The sequence below is a fragment of the Acomys russatus genome, chromosome 10 (genome assembly GCF_903995435.1).
Source record: "Acomys russatus chromosome 10, mAcoRus1.1, whole genome shotgun sequence".
NCBI classification, from domain to species: Eukaryota; Metazoa; Chordata; class Mammalia; order Rodentia; family Muridae; genus Acomys; species Acomys russatus.
This window is the reverse complement of record NC_067146.1, coordinates 66,298,476-66,321,925: the sequence shown is the minus strand read 5'-3', so window position 1 is coordinate 66,321,925 and position 23,450 is coordinate 66,298,476. Positions and strand designations below refer to the sequence as shown.

Below are 23,450 nucleotides of genomic sequence, written 5' to 3'. Positions count from 1 at the left end.
ACTAGGACTTGCAGCCAGACCTTGGGAAGAGAGCTGAGAGTTGTATGGAAGAGTGTGAGTGAGCTCATGGGGTGGAGGGGGGAAGATATGGAGGGGTCAGGAGCTCCACCGGGAGACCACCAAGGCTAGTGGATCTGGACCCAGGTGGTCTGCATAAACTGATGCACCAACCAAGGACAATTAATGCAAAGTATCTAGACCCCCTGTTCAGATGTAGCTGATGGAGAACTCATGCTCCATGAGTATGGGGAGGTGAGAGAGAGGGGACTGCCTCTGACATAAATTCTCATGCCTGCAATTTGAAACCTACCCCTTGCTGGGGCGGCCTTGGGAACACATGGAAGAATGGGATGCAGGCTACCATGATGGGACCTGATATACTGTGATCAAATGGTAGCGGAGAAGCCCCCCCATTGGAGGTCTGGGGGGATGGGGCAGAAGAGGGAGGGAGGGTGGGAACTGGAGGATAAGAGCGAGGAGATAACAATAGGGATGTAATATGAATAAATTATAATAAAATTTTTTTTAAATAGCAGCTCCCTCTTACCAAGCACAAACTGGGCCAGCTTTGCTCCTAGTGCTTCCTGTATGTTCTTCAGTTCTTGGCGCTAACTCTGAAATGTACATGTACATGACTATGTCCAGAATGTCAAAGAACCTTCCAGAATGAAACTGTGCAAGTTGGGATTCAGTTCTCCACTTCCTGCTACCTAAATGTGGCCCCCACAGCTAAACTATGTGCCACTAAAAGTCTATAACCTAGGGGGACTGGGGCTTGTTCCTTTTGTTTTCTTGCATACGTTATCTTCTTCCTTTTATATGTGTGTATGTATCTATGTGTGTTTGTATATGTGTGTAATTTCAAGTACTACCTACCCCTTCCCCAAGACAGTGTCTGTCACTGACATAGTCATTTCTTTATGTGGCCTAGGCTAGAAGCAGTCTGTGCTCCCCCATCACTGGAATTACAAATATATACCATGATGAAGGCTTCCTTATAAGTGTGTTCCCATATAGGCTACCTTCTCCACCACTCCTCTTCCTATTTCTAACATCCTCAGGCAAGTACCAGTACCCTTCAAATTCTACCTACTGGATATCTTCCCACTCAGGGTGAGGAACAAGTTCTTCCATGTTGCTTAAAATACTTTCGTATCTCTACCTGCAAAGCCAGTGTATATTAAAGTGACAAGGCATTTATCTGTCCTTTTGAAAGGACCGGTTATTCTTTGGAAAAGAAGCCATCTAATGTTTCCCCAGGTGATTAGTTCAGAAGGTAATTTCAGTAACCAAGATAATTGCAAACAAATGATTTTGAATGACCTCTTTAAAATGTGTGTTGTCAGAAATTGGATGTTCAAGTGTAATGATCGTGAGAGAGTATTCTTCCACTGGTGCAGTAGCCTGCCAACACGGAGAATTGAAATGCTTGAAGCATTTAAATAGACCCTGAGTGCTTACAATTAAAATAGAGAACAGGTGTTGGGTCCTTCCATAGCTCAGGGTACAACATCTGTCCCCAAATGATAATGTTCCAATTATACCCCAAGAGCACCATAAATCTAACCCTCTTGCCTTACCTACAGTGGTTTTTTGTTGTTGTTGTTGTTTTGGTTTGGTTTGGTTTTGCAGGGTTTTGATGGCAAGTCAGTGTCTGGTCTTTGAAATAACCCAGCTGCTGGAGGCTTCTCTCCACCCAGTATGGGGACTGCAGAACCCTCAGCTCTAATGCTAGGACTTACAGTTGTCCCCTAGCTTTCACACATTGAAATCTCAATCCCTGAATTTAAATGTTGTTTAGAAGATGGATCTTTGGCATGTAATGAGGACTAGGCCAGGTCTGGAGGGTGGGGCCACAATGATGTTTGTGGGGATATGGGACTAGAGATTCAAGTGTGACACTGGCTCTGGCTCTTCACTTGATGCCTTTTGCCACAGAGCAAGAAGACTACATACCAGCAGCATTCTCTTGATTCTTTGTAAATTAATGAGTATCAAATATTTAGTTATAGCAACAGAAAATATCCCAAAACATCGACCATCACATTTTCTTTCCACATGTGCTGGCTGAGGCAAAGTAATAGCACAGGTATCCTTTGAGGACAAAGTCTCAAGAACTTTGGCTGTTCTGAGGGCTTGGGGATCAGGGACAGTGATAATAAGTACAGGGTCTTGATTGAATTCTTGCTCATCCACTGTATCAAACTCTAACATAAGAGCCCCTCCCTATAGGTGGAAGATGGGGATATTGATGACATCCTTTGGCACTGGGCGTGGAATGTAGAAAATGGGTGGTACACAGCAGATGCCAGCAGACACTGCCTGCTATTGAAGGTTCACTTTTGCAAATCCCACTGCAATCAGCCCCACTGCTAAAGAGCCACTCATGTCATTGACCGTCCCTGAGATCTGGTATCACAGACTCACATTGTTCATCCGAGGCCCATGTCCCTAGGGTGCATGTACCTCTTCACCTAAACAGTGTGATTGTTTCATATGTGTCAATTGTGCTCAGTAATGAAAACAAAAATGTGAATATATGAATTAGGCCCAAAGCACAGATATTTTCTATTTTCTGTGCAAAATAGCACAGTAGGCACAGCTTTTTTTTTTTTTTTTTTTGGTCTGAATTTTGATGAGACTTGCTTCAGGAAATTTTAGTTTACTTACAAGTTATTATCATCTCTCCAAAAACAAACCACCCTCAACACAACAACAACAAACACATCAGTTCCATGGTTGGAGCAATAAGTGGAGGAAAGCCATGAATATGTCAGGAAGCTCCTGGGAGGAGACTGAAGTTTCTCATATCCTAACGCAATAGGCAGTTCCTGTTGTCAGGCCTCTACCAAGGTAAATGAGGGCAGAAAGGCATTATGGTTGTGGCCCTTGACATGAAATGTAAAACAAGGTATTCCAGCAGAGACCAGGAAGTATTAACTCTAGCCCCTGTAGAACTCCACAGTGGGAAAAGAGGTTTAGCTGTGTTTCACAGAGGCACAGGGAGGATTGGCTCGGAGGTTAGCCACATTGAGCCATGTACCCAGTGTTCAAGAGAATGAGAATTATCACATAGGAGTACCCAGAATTCAGCACCCCAGTCCCTGGAGCAAATCACAGAAGGCAGCCACTTGCTTCACAAGTGAACACTGAATAATTTTAGAAGATTCTACCCGAAGAGCACATTACCTTTGGGCACCTTGGCTCGCCACCGCTCCCGATTGATGTGCACCACCTCGGTCCAAGTGGCTTTAAAGCTCTTATAGTCGACAGGAATGACAGAGTTGTTGATGGGAGCGCTTCCTTCGGAGCCAGAACTCTTGACGCCCGATCGCTTTGCATCCGACGAGTTGATGCTGTTCAGACTAAAAGGACCGATACCAAAGAAGAGAGTTAGCATCAGGGTCTGCTGCGTGCGAGCAGCGAGAAAGGCCACAGAAGGCTGCGTAGTATTTCCTGTCATCATGGAACTCCTCAGCCATGGGATTTGTGGAGATTCTGCTTCATATGTTAAGACAGGTATGAAAATTTTAAGCTATAGGAGGAAAAAAATTTCAACACTGCATGTTCATTTGCAATACCGTTACTTCCTTCCTTTTGTGCTGACTGGGCATTCTCTTGTCTTATTAACTAGGATCCCCCAGCATTTATTTGTTCTGTTCTTTGAAATAAACAAATATAAACTTTTGGAGTTTTATTTGCTTCAGGATACATCTACCTGCTGTCACACTTATCACTTCTCCAAGCTTAACTGATCCTTTTTCTCCTGCTCTACCCTCCTCCTGGACTCAAGATCCCTGTAATATTATGACATTACATCTATCTATCTATCTATCTATCTATCTATCTATCTATCTGTCTATCTTTCTATCTATTTATCCATCTACCTATCTTTCTTTCTGTCTATCTATCTATCTATCTATCTATCTATCTATCTCACTTGAGCGCACACATGTGGAAGTCAGAGGACAATATCCAGGAAGTGTTTTCTTCTTTGATCAGGTGGGTCCTGGGAATCAAACTTGGATCATGAGGCCTGATGACAAGTACCTTTACCTATTAAGCCATTTTACTGGACTTTAAAATTCCTCTAATCTCAGTTCCTTAAGCTCCATAAAATTAGCAATTCCCGTATGCTTCTTAGGATTGGTGGATGACCAAACCATACCAAAGATCTAATTTTAAATGAGTTATACTTTGTGCTTTAAACAGGGGAAATGTTGCATATATCAGAAGGTAGCATTCTTTTGATGAAGTAGTGTATGTTCCTCAGTAGCTATACCAGTTACTGTCATGATTCAGATCTACTGAGTGATAATGGAGAATCACAAGTTCATTTTAGGCAGTCCCCAAAATGCTAAAAAGGTATGTGGAATTACCAGGGGCTTCAGTCCTCATTTTTACCATCTTCAATATAGGTTCATTCATCTTAAGCATCCTTAATTAGTTTAATTTTTCATCTAAAATCACCTGGGAAAAGAATCTCAATGAGAAATTACCTAGGTCAAGCTCATGAATTTGCTTATCTGTGGGCATGTATGTGAGAGATTACCTCGACTACATTAATTGATGTGGAAAGGTGGAGCACATTTGGGGACCTCCATGGTCTTAGGTCCTGGACTGTATAAAAGAGGAAAAGTGGAAGTGGGTATAAATATACATGCATTGAGTCTCTTTGCTCTTGAGTGTGGATGTGACTAGCAGCTTCAAGTTCCTGCCTTGAGTTTCCTACAACGCAAGACCATAATCGGGAATTATAAATGGAATAAACTCTCCTTTATAGTTGCTATTGTCAGTGTTTTATTACAGCCACAGTGAATGAAACTAGGGCACTGAGCTGACTTGTCAGAGGCTACACAGGTTAATAAGCAGTGGAGTTTGGATTTTAAGCCAAAACACTGGCTGTATAGCATGACCTCTTCCTGTTCTTCTCTAATGTCCTCATGCTTTATGCTGTGACCCATGGCACTGGAAAACACTTACATTTGAGGCAATTTGTTACATCTATCTATCTATCTATCTATCTATCTATCTATCTATCAATCATCTGTCTATCATCTATCTATATCTATATATTTTAAAGATCTGCACTCTGCTTTCTTCCTGAACTTAAACAGTTAGCCCCATTTCTTGTAAGATCTCTGATCAAAAGCATGAATGTTGGAAGAATCAGGAACAAGGGCTGTCTGTGCACAGCATGGGAAGTTCAGTGGTCAGTGCTGCTGGAAGCACAGAGAGTGGGCGCATCCCACTCTGGCCTTGGACCATCTGTTATGGGCCAGTCATGAGAGCACATAGCATTATTCCAAATCCTGTCTCCTATAAGAAGCATCCTGATACCATGCATGTCCCACTAAGAGATTTCCATTCACAACCAGCTCCCAAACTTTCCCACTGACCTTGAGCGCCTCTGGCCTGTGCCACCAGGCTGGGAACTTTCATCAATTAATGGACTCACAATCTTTTCAGTCATATCCGTGAGCACAGTGAAGGTGGGCTCCACAATGAAGTCAATAAAACCTACAAAGAAGCAGAAGTCACTCAGATAACAGTATAGTAGTAGGGACCAAGCCAGGTTTTCCACTAAAAACCAATTAGTCTTTCCTTAAAACAAACAAACAAAAAAGAAAACCCAACCAACCAAAGAAAATACCACATCCACATATGAGCTCCAATCAACCAAGAGCAACTTGGTCTCATTCATATTGAATGTCATGAGTCAGTTTCAATTCCCCTATATAATTTCCTTAGGACTTTTCAATAGGTGATTCAATCAAATGCTTAAAAGTACAATTTAACACCTGCTATGTAATAAGCACTGTGATGTGTTTTGTAAAGGGCTGACAATGAATAACACAATCCAGCAGCCCTCGAGGAATTTATAGGTAAGACTTAATGGGCACAAAAATGACCCCTAGAGTTTCTGCTGGGCCAAAGGAGAAGCCCAGATGAAGGCTGCTAAGAAAGAAATTGAAGAGAACAGAGAGGAGACATTTGCTCCTATAGAGGCCAGTGAACAGTTGTGTGGAAACTGTGATGTTTGAGCTGCGCTCTGAAGGATGGGTGGAGAGAAAGAAGTGGCTAATTACCCTAGTTAGAGGGAGTTCCAGAGGTGGCAAAGTGTGCGGGAGGTGTCTGAGCAAGGACTACGTGTAGAGAATGCTTTGGGCTTGGGGAAAAAAAAGGTTTGGAGAGGCCAGTTATTCATAGCTCAGGGAAGGAAGCTTCTGGGCTTTAGAGTCAGGAGTAGTGGCCTGGCCTGAAGTCCAAGCAGCTTTCTGGTGACATATTAAAATTTTGTCTGCTACAGTCCATGCAGCAAGAGGCATGAAAAGGCAGTGAGGAGAAAAGACTGAGATGGGAGAATTTTGCTCAAACAGAAGGTAAGAAACTGAGTCTCGGTGCTGTTTTAAACTGGGTGCTGCACAGGAGGCAGAGAGAGATTCCTCACAAAACAGAAGAAATGTGAGAAGACAGAGGACAGGCTACAAGCTGCTGATTAAAGATACAGGAGGCAGAACCAGGTGGGAAGTATTAGAAGAAAGTGGCTAGAAACTGGCTTAGAGACATTAAGGAAATGATAATTTTTAAGATGGCCATACTGAGGATATAGCAAAAGCAAACTAGATGAGTACTTGTGACACCTTGACTAAAAATAATACACACAGTGGCATTAACGGGGACTGCAGTAACTCATCCATAGACACATGTAAGGGAATTAAATGCTAACCAGGGGAGACACTGCCCACTCCTCTGGGTGGGTATCTGGAAAGGTGAGGATGACTCTAGTTTGCACAGCTACAAGGGGACAGTGATACTGGTGCTTATACTCAACAGAGGAGGATGCTAAACAGCCTCTAGTATAGCCCACAAAATAAGAACAGCCCAGCCAATACAGAAACACTGGCAACAAAATCTGTTTTGCTGTTCACTGCAATTTAAGTGTGAGCTCAAACTGCAGTATTCGATGATACAGAGAATTCTTTGGGTATGCCCCATTTCTTACAGAAAGGATAAGCATGTGCTATTCTTGGTACAATGTAAAATCACCGCCTGATTCTCTCTATAGTGTCCCTCTCTCTGTATCCTATTTCCTACCCACTGTTACAGCCGTACTGGAGCTATTGAGAATTCACAGATCATATTAAGCAGCTTTACTCTCTCTGCTTTCTCTAGCTCCCATCTATAGTGTCCTTCTATCCACCACGAAGCCACTGCTAACATGTACCATGATCTCTCACAACCTGGCCAGATATTGCTGAATACTTCCTCATATATAACTCAAATACGATCCCTTAATAAGTTTGTGTGGACCACCTGGGTCTAATTGCTCAAACTGTCTTTGTATTCCATCATAAAATGTTAAGAATCCAACCTAACACCCATAATGCTCTAACACATTTTGTTTCCCCAGCATCTTGCCCACTGTTTAATACTGGTTAATATATGAAGTACCATGTATGATTACAGGTTTTTGTTGCTGTTGCTATTGTTTTATTTTATAGCGTCTACTATAACTCCTATTAGTGCCCAGTGCCCAACAGGAACGCAAGGCACACCATGATGAAACAAATAAAACAATGAATGATCACATATAGCTCAAGCAGAGGCCAGGCATGGTGGGAGACATTTTCAGTCTCATCACCTGGGAGCCAAAGGCAGGAATGTAAGGAGGCGAAGATCCTTAGCCACACAATCAGTTCACAGCCACCCTGGGCTCAAAGTTAATGTGAGCTAAATGGCCAATTTGTGCCTAGCCTAGATTGCATAAGACCTTATCTGCGCTCTCAAAATGTACAAGTAGAAAAGGCAGTAACTCCTTACCAAATTGACTTTTTTTTTTTTTTTTTTAGTGATGATAGACTCTTTTAAAGTAGAGTTCACTCATGATGTTTACTTTATATGCGACACTTTCCTCTCCCACAACTGAGGGTTTTAGTAATGAATGTATTATGGTGATTCTCTCTCTCTCTCTGCCTCCTCCCTCCTTTCCTCTCTCCCTTCCCTCCTCCTCCCCTCCTTTCTTGTTGTTGTTGTTGTTCTTCTTCTTCTTCTTCTTCTTCTTCTTCGTCTTTTCTCTCTCTCTCTCTCTCTCTCTCTCTTCCTCCCTCTTTTTGGGTATGGAATAAAAGGAGTGAGCAAACCAAAACAATTTGAAGGCCATCCACTAGGAAGGAGGATAATCCTGAATGTGGGCAGAAGCAGCATCCAGAGAGGGAGATGGTGAGATGACTTCTAGTCCTGAAGCGTGATGGGGGCTGAAGCAAAAATGGACTGCCTAACAGTGGTATGCACAGACATTTTCTTGAGAGGTTGAAATCCCCTTTCATTTTGTCAGGAATGCCATGGACCCCAGAGTGTCTCTGTGTAATCTCCCCCAGAACCAGCCACAGTCCAGAGAAAAAGCACAGAACTCCACTCTGCCAGAGGCAGAGCCCCCACTGGGACCCCCAAGCCCAGTGGCCCTGCACACCACAGAGAACATCTGATAACTCTTCAAAGCAGCTGGCAAGTACGTACCCACTTGTGACTGAGCAACCATGGTTGATTTTCTGTCACACAGAGGAGAAAATGGCAGCCCCAGCTCTGCTTCTCTGTCACCCTAGAAAAACAGAAGGTCACGATAAGGAAAAGAACAGTGGGCTGAGCTGCTTAGAGTTTATTTAGGAACCTCAGCTACCACTTAGGCCACTTATCCTTATTTTAATTATTACAATTACATTGTGTAATCAGCCCTGGTGGGCCTAAATAAAAGTCACCAAGAAGTGGTAGCTTCCGGAAAGCAATCACTCCCTCTGAATGCAAAGTCCCATGCTGTCCCAAAGAAAGCTTCACTGGGCAGCAATAGGTTCCCCATGGAAAACCGGGCAGCAGTCCATGTGACCTGTGGCTGGGAGCCGACATCACAGTCAGAGTGGCTGTGTTCCCCCACAGTTTTCCTATGGCCACCTGTGCCCTTCTCCTAGCCACAGAATCCTCAGGGGTGAGCAGTGTCTGAAAGGAAAATTCAAACTCACCAATGTGGCTTTGTCCCCTAATATCACCTAAAGGCACACACAATGGGAATTAAGTGCTTCTGTGTTTCAAGTCCTAATGCTTGGTCTGTGGTAAAAAGTGGACTAAAAAGAAGCAGTTATTAGACAACAATACAGCATCATTGTTTGGCCAAAACATGCTTCATGGCACCAAAAAGTGCCACTCTGATACAAGCACTATGGGATGTCTAACAACTGATGGGGGTGGCTTATAAAAACGTGAAGCAGAAGTTTGATCTTTCTGTCATGTCTGGAGCAAGGAGAAGACCACATCTCAGGCCCATCAGTGGATTGTACTCTTCCTTTTTTTGTAGGAAGAATCTCACTCAGGATAGTGAGTATTGGTCTGTACTTGAATGCTGCCTTGTTTCTGGGGGGGGGCGGGGGCGTGTATATGGCCATAGGAAAGTCATTGTCCTTTGCAATTTCACAAGTTTCCATCTGTTAAATGTGAGATGCTAGTTCCAATTTAAAGGGTTCATCATGAGGCAAAATGACAAAAGTATATGTAAACAAATAAAAAGAACTACAGAAATAATTACTGTTGCCATACAGGTAGCCGCATTAGAAATAATTACTGTTGCCATACAGGTAGCCACATTAGAAGTCAAGCTTTGAGAAACATGGAGTGACTCTGCTCCAGCTGGCGCACTCTAATTGTAATAAACATTACCAATAAATTAGTTGCACTCAAAAAAACTTTAATAGCTTGAAGCCAAGACTATCTCAACACCTGAATGTTTATTTCTAACTAATGTCACCAAGGAGTCAGATAAGGGTTCCGGCAAGAGCATGAGGTAGATTGTTAAGAGGAGGCTTCATATTGATCTGGAGTGTCACACACTTTTAGAGCACAACACCTGCAAAAAGCCAAGAATCACAAGACACGAAGTCAGCATTTATGGAGCAAAAGTCTCTAGTCTATAGAAAGAAAAAAATGACAGAAACTCCTGTCAGCCTATGACAGCACACATATTTTTAAATTATATATATATATATATATATGAAAAGGGCATATTAATATGATTGAACAGAAAATGTGTTGAGGCCTTGGTCCCTAGGTGGTGCAATGGATGAGTTCATAGCTGAATGGGCTTGGAGGAAGTGGGTCACTAGGGGGTTCATCTTTAAAGGGCATACCTCTTGTTTTCAGAACTTTCTTCACTGGATCTCTTGGCTTCCTGGTTGCCAATATGGGAGCAGTATTTTTGTCTTATGCTTTTTGTTTTTGTTTTTTTGCCCTAACAGTCTACCATGGTGTTTCTGCTTTGAGAGAGGCCTAAATACAGTGGAGCCAGCTAATAAAGTCCTGAAGCCTCTGCAGCTATGCACCCACATAAACCTGTCTTTTAAGTTCACGTCCTTGGGTGTTTTGTCACAGTAGCAGGACATTAACTATCAAATAAAAACAAGACATTCTTTTGACTGTATGCTGAATGATGCAAAAAAAATTTCCACAGACATTCACAGAGATGCTACATAAACTTAATTTAAGCTCTAAATGATAACAAATTATTTGTTATAAAAACCAATTTGTAATAATAACAAGCAAAAAAAATAAAAATAAAAAAATCAAAACCAATTTGAAAGATTAGTTTCTAAAGACTGATTTGGAGCACACTGTGTCAGAAGCAGCAAGTGTCCCAGGAATAAACAAACCCTTGTCAGTTTCTGTTTTCTAAGCAAGTGAAAACCAAAGCAAACGATGTGAGTATCAAACTCAGAGAGGTAGAAAAATAAAAGTAAATGAAATGAGTAAAGATGAAAACAATTACTAAGGTATCACTAAAGAAAAAAAATGCTAAAATAACAACACAATTTTGTAGGGGAGAAATTCAACAATATATACGAAATAAAACAAACGAGGAAATACCCACAGACACAGAATAAATGAAAATAATTGGGGGAGATGTTGCCAAAAATGTAGAAATACACATCAGGACAAAGGAAACACACCTCAAAGCTTTTGAGAACAAAACGAATTTACCAAGCAAACACACTTCTTCAATGTCGGTGTTTCATCTAAAAGCACCCCGTGGCTGTGCCAGTGATTTCATAAAGCATGGTTATGAAGCAGAAGATGGAACTCCTTCTTTCAGAAGCACAAAAAAACCTGGACCAAAGCTGCAAGGGCCATGCTGTTAGTTTGAAATATAGCCCAACTTTCTGAATGTGAATTTTTAAAGGCTCTCTGGTACCATTAGGGGTTCCCAGGTGAGGGGTCCAATTTTAAAACTATCATGAAGATCCAGGGAGCGTTCCTCCTTCATGGGTTACCTGATAGGCTTTGGTATCTGAGTTAAGTCAATATAAATACTTTACTGAATTTGTATTTACTAAAACCAGGTCCAGTCCAGTGAGTTAACACTCCACTCACAATAGGGGGGGAAAAAAAAGAAAAGAAAGAAAGAACAAAAGGAGCCACTTCAATGTACCAAACTTGTGTGAGGGAGGCATGATCTGCCTGCCCATTGGCCACAAACTGAAAATTTCCAGCATGACAGAGATATCTTTACAAAACTACATCAAAGGGAGCATAGGAGAGAGGAGGGATGAGTACTTAGAGAACAGTCTCACACTGTTGTTAGGAACACCTGTACCCCCTGTATACTCAGGTATTTCATTTTATTCCTTCTCAAGTCTCTGATAGGGTTGAAGACCAGATAGTTTAGTTTTACAGTTAAGCTTAGTTGTTTAGGGGTAAAGATGTTTTTAGGTCTAGATAGATGTTTTAAGTTGATAATGATGAGATATGATAGATATTCATTTATATTTAGAATTTTAGAGGCACCAAGATAGGGAAGATGTTTTCTTCAAGGGTGCAAAATATAAGTAGCCAAAACACTAAGAATGTAACATATATATAATTCCTGAATGTGTCATGGTCCTTCATGGTTCTACTTGTTTAAAGTACATCATTGATGAATTTTCAGTTGGTTGTCCTTGTACACACAGCAGGGTCACAGCTGTGTCACTGGAGCTCTCCTTCCCATGACCACTCCTCACTGCACTCCACTCATCATGGAACCTGGGAATTACTCTGGAGACCACCCAGTGAGTGTGCAAAGGAGCCTTCCCAAGTGAGGCAGGCCTTATGAGCTTAGCGTAAAGGTGGATGTGCATATGTGGACTGGCGCCTATGGATACATCGAAGAGAACACAGGCTATCTGATGTTGAAAGGTTCTTAAGAATATTCATCCAAACTTACCGCAAATCTTTTCTGTTCCTTCAAAAAAAAATCAGACAACATAAAAGAGAAGGGAATTTGAAGGGGGATTTGATTAGTCCCAGGCTGCAAGGCAGTTGGAATGAAACCTCCAGTGGACAGTTTGGGGCTTTTGTAACTGTCCCACTTACTACCAGACAGTGTGTATAATTTCAAAAAGAAAAATAATACACACATAAATTCATGTGCAATTATTTCCGCATTCAAACAAGAAGTATAAAAGTAAGACTGTCAGGATAATTTTATGTCCAAAACAACCAGAGTGAGAGTGTGTTCCACAACTAACATTGTGGAGACTTAATCCTCAAATTCATATGCTGATAGTACTTAGAAGTAATACGGATTAGATAAGATCATGAGTGGGTTACTCATGATTACATTAGTGAAAATGTCAGCAACTTTAAAGCAGAGACCAGAGCTAGCACACTTGTCCTGTGGTGCCCTGCCCCGCCAAGATGCAAAAAGGGGCCCTTGCCAGATGCCGATGCCAAGCTAATGAAGTCCTAGGTTCTAAAGCCATAATCTAAATAAATTTCTAGGTTATATAAATTAGCTTGTCTTAGGTGTGGTATTATAGCATCAGAAAAGGAAGTAAGGCTCAGGGAAAAAAAAAAACCCTATTCCTAGTCAGTTAACGGTGAGATGTGACAGTAAGTGCTGTTTTGTAGAGGTTAGAGTTGTCAAAGCCCAGATTGTGCACTTACCTTTTTGAATGAACAAGAATTAGCTGAGGACATTTACTAACATGAAGTAAAAATTACTTAGGTATGTAATCTACATTTCACAGACTGACCCTCAGAGGTCTATGTCTCAAAGCAGGTGTCTATGCAGCTGCTCTTCCCAAGGGGAGGCCAGCATCTGTGTCAGACAGGCGAACTAAGCCTAACCCTGAAGGTCTCTGTCTCAGTGATGTGCATTTGTTTTCTTTCCTTTATTATGTTACATGCACATATTTGTATTTGTCTTAAAGCAATGCAAACTCATTAAAAACCATCTATTCTTAGAGATAACATGGCTCAGGAATGAAGGGTAAATGCACTTGAAGTTCAAGCATTACATATATAGGAATAAAACAACTCTGAGAAGCCCCTCTCTCCAAAGAAGAAAATAACTATGTCTTCAATGGTCTTTACCAGAGAGGTGCTGAAATATCTGATTCCTAGAGTCTCCAGTGCCAGCCCTGATGAGCATCAGAAGGCAAGGTACCTGTCTGAAGAACTCCTCCAGGAGAGACATGGTCCAGCGGTGGTGCAGGTCCCATGCTTTTGCAGGATGGCTGATGTCTGCTGTGTGCAGCATCAGGGATAAGGCTTTAGGCTTCTCAATTCTGCAAACCCAACAACATGCAAGCACATGGTGACCACACACCTCAAACACTGGAAGTTAAACATCATTAAAGTCATCTCTGCTTGCCCACATCAAACCCAATTGGCACTGGATTGAAAAAAATCATGATTTTCCTCTGAGTACGGCCACCACGTTGGTGAAGGAGCATTTCAGCATTTGCTGAATAAGGTATTTTCATCTAGCCAATTTATTGAATGGCTGTATTTCTGCACAACAGAAGAGTAGACAATACACTCTTTCCAAAGTTACTTCTACTAAGGTCATTACTAGATTATCTTTGATCATCTAACTGGGTCAGAGTGGCAGCATGTCTTGCATTTACTCCAACTCCAATAAGCCCCTAACCAACTGTGAGACGCTCTATGATGTTCAAGACCTTTGCTTCGGACATCACTATTCTTTGAGATAACCTAACCATTGTCCTGAAGGAATTGCATTTTCAATGAGAAAAACATGCAAATTTCAGTTCAACTATGAGAACCTGACGTCACAGGCTACTCACGCTTCTGGCTGCTGCAGAGCTGTCTTCATGGCTTTGATCTGCTGGAAGTGACAGGACATATCTGTGGCCATTACCATCTCAATTACCAATGTTCGAAACTCCCTTTTGCAGATACCAGAGAGAAAGGCATGAAAGCAAAGAAAAAGAAAATCCAAGTTGTTGTTGTTGTTGGGGTTTTGTTTTTTTCCACATTTTTCAAAATGAGTTAATTGTTTCATATTTTTCAAAAGAATGTCAGTTTTTTCAGGGCAATTTTTATGACATTGGCATGTAAATGAAGGATATAAATGAAGGCTAATGACTAAAGAACAATTTATTAGGAATCTGATGGCAGGAGATAGAGAGCTTGCTACATGATTAAGAGCATCAATACTCTTGGAGGAGCCCTGACTTCGATTCTAAGCAGCCACATCTGGTAAATCACTTCCTTGAGTACTTGCAGTCATGTGTCCATACTCACACACAGACACGCATACATGCACAGAATTTACAATAAAAGAAAACTTTGCAAAAGAATAGGACAGATATGTCATTTGGAAAATTAACCTAGAGGGAAAGTTATAGTAATGCTGCAATCTGAATTAAAGTGTTTGCTTCTCATATAAACATCCACTGACCAGCTGATATATATCTGGTCTATTCTACACTAATTTAGAGTGACTACAACAAATCTTCTCAAAGTATTTGAGCAGAGTTCTCTATATGGACATGGCTTCATTGCTTTAGAGCAGATATCTAAAAGCAGAACGGCCACTGTGTTAGGCTTCCGAGCATTTATCTGTATAAAAACCTGCCTCGCCCTTTGCAGTATGACTATTTAATTTCACAGTTTTGGTTGAGTGTTGAAGTTCTAGGGATTTTTTCCTTGTCTTTTGTCAGCTTTTTTTTTTTTTTTTTTAACTAAGGCAGCAATTTACTTTTTTGAGTGAAGATACAACATAATAACCATAAATTTAGAAGACAAAACCCAAAATTTAAACAGTATAAACAATTCAGTTGAACATCTCTGAAATTAATATTTTTTAACTTATGAGTATCTTCTAAATGAGCGTTTGAACTTACATTTTAAACGTCGCATCTAATAAGCAAATTATAAATCTTTAGATTAGAGTTAACAATATAATCTTAAGGTATATACCCTGGATATGCAGCTTTAATACGTTTTTTTTTTACTTTATTTTTAATTTTTTATTAATTTATTCTTGTTACATCTCAATGGTTACCCCATCCCTTGTATCCTCCCATTCTTCCCTCCCTCCCATTTTCCCCTTATTCCCCTCCCCTATGACTATTCCTGTGGGGTATTATCTCCCCCTGTATATGCTCATAGGATATCAAGTCTCTTCTTGGTAACCTGCTGTCCTTCCTCTGAGTGCCACCAGGTCTCCCCCTCCAGGGGACATAGTCAAATGTGAGGCACCAGAGTACGTGAGAAAGTCATATCCCACTCTCCACTCAACTGTGGAGAATGTTCGGACCATTGGCTAGATCTAGGTAGGGGTTTAAAGTTTACCGCCTGTATTGTCCTTGGCTGATGCCTTAGTTTGAGCGGGACCCCTGGGCCCAAATCTGCCTATCATAATGTTCTACTTGTAGGTTTCTAGGACCCTGTGGATCTTTCTACTTTGCTATTCTCCCATGCTTCTCTCATCTAGAGTCCCAATAGGATATCCTCCCCTCTGTCCCAGTTTCCTGGTAAGTGAAGGATTTGATGGGACATGCCCCTTGGGCTAGTATGCAGATATAAGTGAGTATATACCATTTGAGTCTTTCTGCTTCTGGGTTAACTCACTCATTATGATCATTTCTAGCTCAATCCATTTTCGGGATTTCCTTGTTTTTAATAGCTGAGTAGTATTCCATAGTGTATATGTACCACAGTTTCTTTATCCATTCTTCTACTGAGGGACACTTAGGTTGTTTCCATGTTCTGGCTATTATGAATAAGGCTGCTATGAACATGGTTGAGCAAATTTTCTTGTTGTGTGCTTGAGTGTCTTCTGGGTATATTCCAAGGAGTGGAATAGCTGGGTCTTGAGGAAGCCCTATTCCCATTTTTCTGAGATAGCACCAGATAGATTTCCAAAGTGGCTGTACTAGTTTGCATTCCCACCAGCAATGAAGGAGTGTTGCTCTCTCCCCACATCCTCGCCAGCATGTGGTGTCACTTGAATTTTTGATCTTAGCCATTCTGATGGGAGTAAGATGGATTCTCAGAGTTGTTTTGATTTGCATTTCCCTGATGACTAAGGAGGTTGAGCATTTCTTTAAGTGTTTCTCAGCCATTTGATATTCCTCTGTTGAGAATTCTCTGTTTAGTTCCAAACACCATTTCTCAATTGGGTTATTTGGTTTGGTGGTGTTTAATTTCTTGAGTTTTTTATATATTGTGAATATTAGACCTTTGTCAGATGTAGATCTGGTAAAGATCTTTTCCCAGTCTGTAGGCTGTCACTGTGTTCTCTGGACAGTGTCTCCTGCTTTTCAGCCTCATGAGGTCCCATTTATTAATGGTTGACATTAAGGCCTGGGCCGTTGGTGTTCTGTTCAGGAAGTTGTCTCCTGTGCCAATATGCTCCAGGCTCTTCCCCACTTTTTCCTCTAAGTGACTTAGGGTCTCTGGTTTTATGTTGAGGTGTTAAATCCTCTTGGATTTGAGTTTTGTGCAAGGTGACAAATATGGGTCCAGATTCATTTTTTTACACATAGACCTCAAGTTAGACCAGCACCATTTGTTGAAGATGCTATCCTTTTTCCATTGAATGGATTTGGCTTCTTTATCAAAAATCAAGTGACCATATCTGTGTGGATTCATATCTGGGTCTTTGATTCGATTCCACTCATCAACCAGCCTGTTGCTGTGCCAGTACCATGCTGTTTTAAGTACTATTGCTTTATAGTACAGTTTGAGATCAGGTATGGAGATTCCTCCAGAGCACCTTTTATTGTACAAGATTGTTTTAGCTATTCTGGGTTTTTTGTTTTTCCATATGAAGTTCAGAATTGAACTTTCAATGTCTTAAATAATTGTGGAGGTATTTTGATAGGGATTGCATTGAATCTGTAGATTGCTTTTGGTAGGATGGCCATTTTTACTATGTTAATTCTCCCGATCCATGAGCAAGGAAGATCATTCCATATTCTCAGGTCATCTTCAATCTCTTCCTTCAGAGTTTTGAAATTTTTTTCAAACAAGTCCTTCACTTGCTTAGTTAGAGTAACTCCTAGATATTTTATATTGCTTGTGGCTAATGTGAAGGGTGTGGTTTCCCTAATTTCTTCCTCTGCAAGCTTGTCATTTGTGTATAGGAAGGCTACAGACTTTTTTGAGTTAATTTTGTATCCAGGCAATTTGCTGAAGGTGTTTATCAGCTTTAGGAGTTCTCTGGTGGAATTTTGAGGGTCACTTATGTACACTATCATATCATCTGCAAACAGAGATAATTTGACTTCGTCCTTTCCCATTTCAATACCCTTGATCTCCTTTTGTTGTTTTATTGCTCTGGCTAGAACTTCGAGTACTATATTGAAGAGATATGGAGAGAGTGGACAGCCTTGCCTCGTTCCCGATTTTAGAGGAATTTCCTTGAGTATCTCACCATTTACTTTGATTTTGGCTATTGGCTTGCTGTATATAGCCTTTATTATGTTGAGGAAAGTGCCTTGTATACCCAATCTCTGTAAAACTTTAAACATGAATGGGTGTTGGATTTTATCAAATGCTTTCTCTGTATCCAAAGAGATGATCATGTAGGTTTTTATTTTCAGTTTGTTTATATGGTGGATTACATTGATAGATTTCTGTATATTAAACCATCCCAGCATGCCTGGAATGAAGCCTGGAATGATATCTTTGATGTGTTCTTGTATTCGTTTTGCATGTATTTTATTTAGTATTTTTGCATCGATGTTCATAAGAGAAATTGGTCTGAAATTCTCTTGCTTTGTTGGGTCCTTGTGAGGTTTAGGTATCAATGAGACTATGGCCTCATAGAATGAATTTGGTAATTTTCCATCCATTTCTATCTTTTGGAGTAGCTTGAATAGTATTGGGATTAGCTCGCCCTTGAAGGTCTGGTATAATTCTGCACTGAAACCATCTGGACCTGGGCTTTTTTTGGTTGGGAGACTCTCGATGATTGCTTCTATTTCTGTAGGGGAAATAGGACTATTTAGCTTGTTTATCTGTTCTTCACTCAACTTTGGCAAGTGAAATTGATCAAGAAAATCGTCCATTTCCCTTAGATTTTCAAATTTTGTGGCATATATGCCTTCAAAGTAGGATCTTATGATTCTTTGTATTTCTTCAGTGTCTGTTGTTATGTCTCCCTTTTCATTTCTGATTTTGTGGATTTCAATACTGTTTCTCTGCCTTTTAGTTAGGTTGGCTAACGGTCTGTCTATCTTGTTGATTTTCTCAAAGCACCAGCATTTGGGTTAGTTGATTCTTTGGACTGTTTTCTTAGTTTCTAATTTGTTAATTTAAGCCCTGAGTTTGATTATTTCCAGACGTCTACCCCTCTTGGGTGTTTCTGCATCTTTTTTTTCTAGGGCTTCCAGTTGTGTTGTTAAGATGCTTATGTGCGATGTTTCCAATTTCTTTTTAAAGGCACTTAGTGCTATGAATTTTCCTCTTAGCACTGCTTTCTATGTATCCGACGAATTTGGGTATGTTGTTCCTTCATTTTTATTGAATTTCAGAAACTCCTTGATTTCTTTCTTTATTTCTTCCCTGACCCAGGTGTCATTTAGCAGAGAGTTGTTTAGTTTCCTCGTACGTGTAGGCTTTTTGTTATTTCTGTTGTTGTTGAATTGTAGCCTAAGACCATGGTAATCTGATAGGATACAAGGTATTATTTCAATCCTCTTGTATCTATTGAGGCTTGCTTTGTGACCTACGATGTGATCAATTTTGGAGAAGGTTCCATGGGGTGCAGAGAAGAAGGTATATTCTTTCTTGTTTGGGTGAAAGGTTCTATAGATATCTGTTAGGTCCATTTGACCGATGGAATTGGTTAATGATGTTATTTCTCGGCTTAGTTTCTGTTTCAATGACTTATCCTTCAGTGAGAGTGGGGTGTTGAAGTCTCTCACTATTATTGTGTGGGGATCGATGTGTGGTTTAAGCTTTTTTAGCAGATCTTTTACAAATGTGGGTGCCCTTGTATTGGGAGCATAGATGTTCAGAATTGTGATGTCATCTTGGTTGACTTTACCTTTGATGAGTATGAAGTGTCCTTCCTCATCCCTTTTGATTAACTTTGGTTGAAAGTCTATTTTGTTCGATACTAAAATGGCTACGCCTGCTTGCTTCTTGTGACCATTTGCTTGGAATATTTTTTCCAACCTTTTACCTTGAGGTAATGCCTATCATTATGGGTGAGATGTGTTTCTTGAATGCAGAAGAATGTTGGGTCTTGTTTATACACCCATTCAGTTAGTCTGTGTCTTGTTATTGGAGAATTGAGGCCATTGATGTTAAGAGATATTAATGGCCCTTGACTGTTACGAGTCTTAATTTAGATGTTGTTTCCAGTCGAGCATTTGTGTAGTTGTGTTTTTGCCATGGGATAGTTATCTATTTCCTGGGTAGTTTTGGTTGTAGCTTGACCCTTTGGGATGGAGTTTTCCTTCTAGTTTCCTTCTGTAAAGCTGGATTTGTGGATAGGTACTGTTTGAATTTGTTTTTGTCATGGAATATTTTGTTTTCTCCATCAATGGTTATTGATAGTTTCGCTGGGTAAAGTAGTCTGGCCTGGCATCTCTGGTCTCTTAGGGTTTGCATGATCTCTGTCCAGGTCCTTCTGGCTTTTATGGTCTCTGCTGAAGTCGGGTGTAATTCTGATAGGTTTGCCATTAAATGTTATTTGGCCCCTTTCCCTTGCAGCTTTTAATATTTTTTCTTTGTTCTGTATGTTTTGTGTTTTGATTATTATGTGACGGGCAGTTTTTCTTTTCTGGTCAATTCTATTTGGTGTTCTGTAGTCCTCTTGTATGTTTATAGGCATCTCTTTTTCCTGATTGTCAAAATTTTCTTCTATGATTTTGTTGAGAATAGTTTCTGGGCCCTGGAGTCTGATATCTTCTCTTTCTTCAATGCCTGTTATCCTCAGATTTCTTCTTTTCCTGGTGTCCTTAATCTCTTGGATGTTTTGTGTCAGGAATTTTCCCAATTTGGCATTTTCTTTCATGGTTGCTTCAAGAGCTGTGATTGTATCTTCTAGACCTGAAATTCGTTCTTCCAGCTCTTGGATTCTGTTAGAAAAGCTCACCTCTGTGTTGCTCGCCTTCTTCTCGGAGTTCTCACATTCTCATTTTTCTTCTGTCTGTGTGTTTATCATTTACTCCATTTTCATTTTCAGATCTTGAACTAGTTTTTGATTTCTTTCATCTGATTGTTTGTATATTCTTGAATGTCTTCCATTGCCTCTTTATAGGTCTCCAGAGCTTGAACCATTTTATTTACTTCTTTCATCTGGTTGTTTACATTTTCCTGCAACTTTTCCAGTTCCACTCTATGTGCTTCTTTTATGTCTCTCACCTGTTTGGCCGTGTCTTCCTACATTTGATTACGAATTTTATTTGTTTCCTCGATTACCATCCTCATTACTAAGGATTTGAGGTCATTTTCTTGTATTTCCGTTGTATTTGAGTTCTCTGGGTTGTTTTCTTTGGGATAGCTGGAAATTGGAGACACCATGTTGTTTTGGGGTTTTTTGCGTATACTTTTTTGCTGTCCTTTAGACATCTTGCCGTCTTTGTTTTTGTTGGGTAGCTTCCAGAGTTGGATGGAGGGAGTCTGATGATAGATTCACTTGTTTTCTCAAGATTTCTCTGAGCTGGGAGCTCTAATGCTTCACTGGTGTGGATGTTAGGAGGTTAGCCCTGTTGTTTTGGACTCTCAAAGCCAGTGATCCTCAGCTCCCCTGTGCTGTGGGTCCTGCAATTGTTCCGGGTCTCTGAATGCGTGTTGGGTCAGAACAAGGTATCCACAGCCTTCTGTGTCCCCTGCCAAGTCCAGCCGGGAACACTGGGCCCAAACCACGGGCCGAACTCAGCTAGATTCTCATGGCCTGACCTGTCTGCTGAGCTCAGCTAGGGATTCTGGGCCCAAAAATGCACACAGGGTCCAGCCAGTATTTTTGGCTTGGGACTACGCACCAAGCTCACCTAGGGGCTTTTGGCCCAAAGTGCATGCTGTGGTCAGTTATTGACTCAGGGCCTGAACTGTCCACCAATCTCGGCCAGGAATTCTGGATTCAAACTGCACACCATGTCCAACCAGAGTCTTAGAGCTGGTGAAACTGAGAGCTCCGCCCAGCCTGAGTCATAGCAAGAGAACTGCGGCTGCGCTGAGCTAGGGCTTCAGAAGGAACTGCGTGCTCCAATCAGTCTGTGTCACAGCAAGAGAATTGTGGCTGCGCTGAGCTAGGGCCTCCAGTGGAGCTGAGCGCTCTGCCCAGCCTGCGTCACAGTAGGAGAACTGCGGCTGCACTGAGCCAGTGCTGCTGGTGGAACCAAGGTTTCTGCTGCTGAGGTGTGGTGGTGCCTATGGTGGAACTGAGCGCTCCGCCAAGTCTGCGCCACAGCAGGAGAGCTGTGGCCGCGCTGAGTTAGTGCCAGGGGTAGAATTGCTTGCTGAGATGAGCCAGAACCCGGGACTCTGGGGCCGAACTGTCCGCCGAGTCCAGTCTGAGTCCCAAGGCACCACGCGACCCAAATCCTGCCCAGAGTCCCCTCTCCCACAGCAACTCCCACTGGCCACCACACCAATCGCCTCCACTGGAAGGCTATCAGCTGCAAACCTCAGCCACCGCCGCTGGTGCCGCTGGTGCCGCTGGTGCTGTTGCCTCTGCCGTTGCTGCTCCGATCCGAGAAAATCCACGCTCCTCCCGTGTGCAGGGGCACGCAGGTCCTCCGCACCCTGGTCCCTCTGAACCGTGGAGCACTCCCGCTGCCGTGGTGTGGGGACCTCAGTGTTCCTGGCTCAGACATCTGTTCAATTGCCTGAATTGTTCACTGGAGCCTCCACACAGGGTCCACACTTCTCGCCGCCATCTTGGATCCCATCCTCATGTGTGTCTTTAAGAGTGGATCCAGGAGTGGCACAGCTGAGTCACTTTTTTAATTTTTCTCTTTTTAATTTTCTTAGAAACTTTCACACTGATTTCAATAAATCTAGTCCTTTACCTCTTGCCCTGTGCAAGAATTTTAAATGTAACTTCCTAATGGATAGCTACTAGCCTATTATTTTTACACCAACTTTGTATTTAGTAGCTTCATATATTTCATTAACAGTTTTAGTAGCTGTCATAACAGTCTTAAGACTCTATGTGCAATCAGATCTCATTGATGAAAGAAATCTTTGATATTGTTTAATATAAGATTCGTCATCCTTATCTTGTTCCCAGCTTTCAGAAGGAAGTGTTCAGCATCTCACCATGAAGGCTGATGCTAGCTGTGGCTTCAGACAGCTGCCGTGTATCTAGCTGGAAATGTGCTATGCTCCCATTTGTTTCTCATTTGAAGAGAGTTTGTATTTGATAATTAATGACTTTTGTCAAGTGTTTTTGGATATAGCTTGTGAAATGACCACACTCTTTGTGTTTTGTTCTTATTTTGCTTTTCTTTGTTTGTTTGTGTTTTTTTTATAATGGATGTCTCACTATATGGCTCTGTCTGACCTGAAATTCAGGTCAGACTGCTGAATTTCAACTCAGGATCCTCCTGCCTCAGTGTCCAGTGTACTGGAATTACAGGTATGTACCAACAACATTTGGCTTTCTTTGCTTGCTATTTGTTTTTAAAATGGAGAATTATTATAATCTATTTTTGAATGCCAAATTAACCTTGAAGTCTCAGGATAAATTCTTCATAGTTATCAAGGGTCTCTGATATAATACATATATGTAGAAAAATATCATAAAATTTACATTTGTTTGTTTGTGAGACAGGGAAGAGAGATCACATCTACTCTTTAAAAATATGTTAAAAGCCAAGTTAGCAAGTTTGGGGCACTTTAAATGAGAGAGCAGTATAATGTTTAGTCAGGGTGTCTTCCGTCAGTAGCAGCACACTCTATCTGTCCATACTTCCCCTCTGTGGATACCAAAGCTGTCACTTCATATTACCTCCAGTCATCCTTTGAGAGGTTGACCAGAATATTCATCTCCTCATCTTCCTGCAGAAGGCGATAGGCTGCACTCAAGTGGTGATTCTCCAGGACAGACCTGTCATTGTACAGAATAGCTGGATCTGACCTGAACAGAGAGAGACACAAAAACTCCTTCAGGTTGGGATATAGCTGAGAGCCAGCCTTTGTTTTGTTTTGTTTTGTTT

The 23,450-nt window shown here is 41.3% G+C and overlaps 1 protein-coding gene across 3 annotated transcripts in view; it reads right to left on the bottom strand.

Moving 5' to 3' along the window:
- Positions 1 to 23,450, bottom strand: part of Pde1c (phosphodiesterase 1C) — a 475,928-nt gene that overhangs the window by 68,143 nt on the left and 384,335 nt on the right. For all 3 annotated transcript variants that reach the window (XM_051152305.1, XM_051152303.1, XM_051152304.1), the window contains exons 10-15: positions 23,243 to 23,371; positions 14,112 to 14,213; positions 13,469 to 13,589; positions 8,521 to 8,602; positions 5,400 to 5,520; positions 3,190 to 3,365 (exon numbers count right to left, since the gene is read on the bottom strand). In XM_051152305.1, coding sequence (XP_051008262.1) covers positions 3,190 to 3,365; positions 5,400 to 5,520; positions 8,521 to 8,602; positions 13,469 to 13,589; positions 14,112 to 14,213; positions 23,243 to 23,371 — 731 coding nt within the window. The remainder of the gene's footprint in view (positions 1 to 3,189; positions 3,366 to 5,399; positions 5,521 to 8,520; positions 8,603 to 13,468; positions 13,590 to 14,111; positions 14,214 to 23,242; positions 23,372 to 23,450) is intronic.